Genomic DNA, 4374 nt, shown 5'->3' on the forward strand with positions numbered 1-4374 from the left:
TTTAGTTTCCACCTAAACCCTCCATTCAGTTCCACTTCGGTGCAAATGACATATAGATTGTTTTCATTAGAATGTATTCATTAGATGTAAATTAGATTGTATTGTATTCCCGTATATATAACTTATCTGTACTATCTGTACCCAGATAGTACAGAGAGTTCAAAAGAGTTCAAAAAGAATTCAGTGATATGTCATCAATTCTAAATCATCAATTTTTTTCAGAAAAAGAGTTCTTTTTGCATCTGAAAATGAATTCAGAATTTATGACATATCACTGAATTCTTTTTGAACTCTTTGTGATATCTGGGTAGCTTATAGTCTCCACAAAGTTTGGAAAAGTTTTAAAATTAAACACGACGATCATGATTGTACCTAATATCGTTTCTCTTTGCAGGGCGTTGAAAAACCCTTCAAGGAGGTGATCAAATTGAACACTGGTGACGCCCACGCGATGGGTCAGCAGCCTATCACGTTCCTGCGGCAGGTGCTCACCCTGACAGTTTCGCCAAATTTGCTCAACGATCCGAGATACCCGGAAGATGTAAAAAATCGGGCCCGAATGATCCTGGAAAATTGCAATGGCGGCAGCGTAGGCTCATACCCGGAGACCAGAGGCATTGAGTGTATTCGCCAACACGTTGCACAATACATTCAGGAACGCGACGGCGGTATCCCCTGCAATTACCATAATATTATCCTCTCGAACGGCGCTTCTATTGGTATCAAGGTACTTGCACTTCAAGGATCTCTTCTTGTTATTTAAAACGTCGTTTAAAAGTGATCTACGCTACTCCGTAAACACAAAGTTACATGTTGCAACGTTACTTTCCTAGTTTATTTCTTCTATCATAATAATGAATAGTATTTTATACGAATAATACATATTTATATCTTAGATCAATCATTTTTACATATACTATGCACGTTATACAAAATTGAAATTGATATTTTAAACTTTGGTATTTTGGACAGATTGATAATTTAGACAGCTGTTAACCCTACTAAAAAAAATCACGTCACAAAGTCGCATAACGAAATCATGTAATTAAGACAAGTAAATTACGTAACGAATTATTCCAAATCATTATGTGATTTATTTAAATGACGTAATTTGAAAAGTCACATGATGATACGTTTTTTTTTTCTCTATTTCTATAATTCAATTCTTCAAAATTTGATAACTATAAAATCACATAATGGATGAAATTATTTCTAATGTCATGTGATTTTTCAAATAACGTGATTTTTAAAAATCACATACTGATTTGAAACAATTCGTTATGTGATTTATCTGTCTTAATTACATGATTTCATTGTAATTAATTATTGATCAACTTTGTGACATGATTATTTTGAGTAGGGAATGCTATACTTTGTCTTCTTTTATCTCATGCATGTATAATTTTTTCCCAGTCATTCCTGAATCTATTCAACGAAAGGATCGACGACAAACCATCCGGCGTGTTGATCCCAATTCCTCAGTATCCTCTATACTCGGCGACTCTGGCGGAGTTTGGTCTCGCTCAGATTGGATACTATCTGGATGAGGACAACAAATGGTCGCTAGAAGTCGGCGAGCTGGAACGAGCATTAAGAAAGGTCAAGGATACATGTAATCCTCGTGTGCTGGTGGTGATCAATCCCGGTAATCCGACCGGCCAAGTATTGACTCGCAAGAACATCGAAAATGTCATTCGCTTCGCCCATAAACATCACCTGTTTTTGTTGGCCGACGAAGTCTATCAGGATAACATATACGACAAAGACAGCGCATTCCATTCCTTCAAGAAGGTCATAACAGAGATGGGCGAACCGTATTCGAAGATGGAACTTGCATCGTTTATGTCCATCTCGAAAGGTGCGCGAAAAAGAGTTCGGGAATCGGAACATAATTTGCGTTAAAAATCGCCAAGAGCAATTTATTTAAAATATATTAGACTTTCGAGACAGTTTAATCAAAAGATGTTGAATTCTTAAATTATAGTCGATAATTTATTGAGTCTAAACACCCGAACATCAATATTTGATTTGAGAAGATTTTTATTACTACACGGAGAGAATTTTTTCTTAGAGTTTACCTAAAAATATGATAGGCGTGGGACAACATTGTTTCCGATTTCGAAGAATTTTAATGTAAATCTCTCTCATTCATTAATAAAATACAATAAAGTATAAAACAAGTTTAATTAATTTTACTGAAGTGGATGGTAAAAATTTTTTTAATATTGTATTGTACCACAGTTAACATATTTTTAGTAAGGGTAAATTTTAAAAGAAAATTCTGTTCGTGTAGTTACCAAGTTAAATCCTTGAATCGATTTTTCGGGTAATTACAGAAGCATTCCGTATTGAAGCATTTCGGTTTTAGGATATATGGGTGAGTGTGGGATCCGTGGCGGTTACGCTGAAATCATCAACATGGATCCGAAAGTGATGAAGGTGCTATTGAGATCAATTTCTACGATATATCCTACCGTGCTCGGCCAGATTGTGTTGAACGTTGTGATGACTCCACCGCGATCGAATGAGCCATCGTTCGAACTATTCCAGAAGGAGAAGGAAAAAATCTTGCGTTCACTTGCAGAGAAATCGCAACTCATTGACGACATACTCAATAGTATTCCAGGATATAAGGTAACTATCCTTTCACGAAATAGGTAATGAAAGCTATTCGATATTTTTACAATATTTTTTTCCTTTCGAGGCGAATCCGCCGATGGGTGCGATGTACGCGTTTCCACGCTTCGAGCTGCCATCGAAGGCGATTGAGGCAGCGCGAGCGAAAGGCCAGGAACCAGACGTCTTCTACGCGTCCGAATTATTAGAGAACACTGGGATTTTAGTACTCCCGGGCTCGTACTTCGGTCAAATACCTGGTACGAATCATTTCCGCACTACAATACTGCCGCAAAAGAAGAAAATCGAAACAATGCTCGAAACGCTGAAACTATTCCACATCAAATTTCTTGAGAAATACAGTTAAATAATACATTTCAATAGTAGAGAAAACTGACAAATTATGGAGAATAGGAATTACACCCATAATGAGAAATGACTTCCTACGACTGTGCATATCCAAGTGAGAGTTCAGTTTTTGAACATTTAAGAACGTGAAATATTTTTGTTATGATTAATAATTTATTGACCAGTATTCATTGTCGGTTCTTATTTTTAGATCATTTTAAGGTCGTCTTATGTAATGTCTTAAGAAACGGTCCTCTTTACTGGTTTATGGCATCTTAAGACTGAAATATAAAAACTAATCGACTATATCGGCCAAATAACAAATATACAACGTTGTTATTAAATTTTGTAGAAATCTCGATACAACTGTAAATTTGTATATGCAAAAGTAAATAAAAAAAATTAATTATTGCTAAAGAATGTGTATATATCTAATAGTTTGTTAAAACCAACACAACGGTCAATATTACATAATAATTAATAAGAAAATAGGTTGAATATATTCAATTTCAATTAAATTGCCGTATTTTTTAAATGAAATATAATAAAATATGACATAATTACATAATAGACTGCAGAAAAAAGAGAAAGAGTGCATGTTAATTATCATTGCTTATTAGTATGTAACGCCCAGACAAGGCGCATATTGTAAAGCGAGCGAAGGAGATGACATGCTCTAACTACCTGCTTACCCACGTGCACTTATATAATGCACTGGCTAAAAATATGATACCAGCGATAAACGAAAAATACGCCACCGCGACAGTGTCGTTAGTGCGTTGGAGCAGTGACAGCGCAACGAGTGAGAAGCTTATCAAAATAAAGGGTGAGTCACGTGTCGCGTTATCCCTTTAACTAGCCCTTTGTGCTTTGTGACCATATTTCACACGATGATGTGTAGACAGTATTCATAACTCGACACATTGTGTTATTTTATTAACCAGGAAAAAAACAGGACCCGAAGCTTGTCACAATCTTAAATACAGTCACAATCTTAAATACAGTCTTGGCCAAAAATATTAGGCATTTACATTTTTTTATGTATCTGGAATTCTTTTACATGCATTATTGGTTGTCAGTATTACATAAGTTTAAAGGATTCTTGAAACTAACAATATGGATAATTTGCAGTAAATATAAATCAATTTTTGAGTGAAAATTTCAAATAATTATTAATAAGAAGCCTACTATTTTTGGCTAAAGCTGTACAGGATGTCCCGACCTTTTTTGGCAATCACTTTTATGTAGATAGAGCGGACTAATGAGTCGAAAAGTCCTCTAGCATTTTACAATTTTCGCAATAGTTAACAAAATATTAATTACTAAACATTGCAAAATATTGATCTTGAATAATTTTTTACTCAAATACTATCAACTTTACCGAAAAACTGCAAGAGACAAAAATTATTT

The 4374-nt window shown here is 34.9% G+C and overlaps 1 protein-coding gene across 4 annotated transcripts in view; it reads left to right on the forward strand.

The window, feature by feature from the left end:
* The window catches only part of LOC108765014 (alanine aminotransferase 1), a 19698-nt gene that overhangs the window by 808 nt on the left and 14516 nt on the right, over positions 1 to 4374 (forward strand). The window contains exons 2-6 of one of the 4 annotated variants that reach the window (XR_001940301.1): positions 395 to 727; positions 1414 to 1858; positions 2369 to 2634; positions 2705 to 3079; positions 3150 to 3282. The exons of 1 other annotated variant lie outside the window; for it this stretch is intronic. Coding sequence is in view for 1 of the 3 variants with exons in the window: in XM_018513483.1 (XP_018368985.1) it covers positions 395 to 727; positions 1414 to 1858; positions 2369 to 2634; positions 2705 to 2983 (1323 nt within the window). In the remaining 2 variants the exon portion in view is untranslated. Of the gene's footprint in view, positions 1 to 394; positions 728 to 1413; positions 1859 to 2368; positions 2635 to 2704; positions 3283 to 4374 lie in introns of those variants that run through there. 2 more of the 4 variants (XR_001940300.1, XM_018513483.1) reach the window with 2 other exon arrangements.

The sequence above is a fragment of the Trachymyrmex cornetzi genome, unplaced genomic scaffold, assembly GCF_001594075.2.
Source record: "Trachymyrmex cornetzi isolate Tcor2-1 unplaced genomic scaffold, Tcor1.1 scaffold1160, whole genome shotgun sequence".
Classification (NCBI taxonomy): Eukaryota; Metazoa; Arthropoda; class Insecta; order Hymenoptera; family Formicidae; genus Trachymyrmex; species Trachymyrmex cornetzi.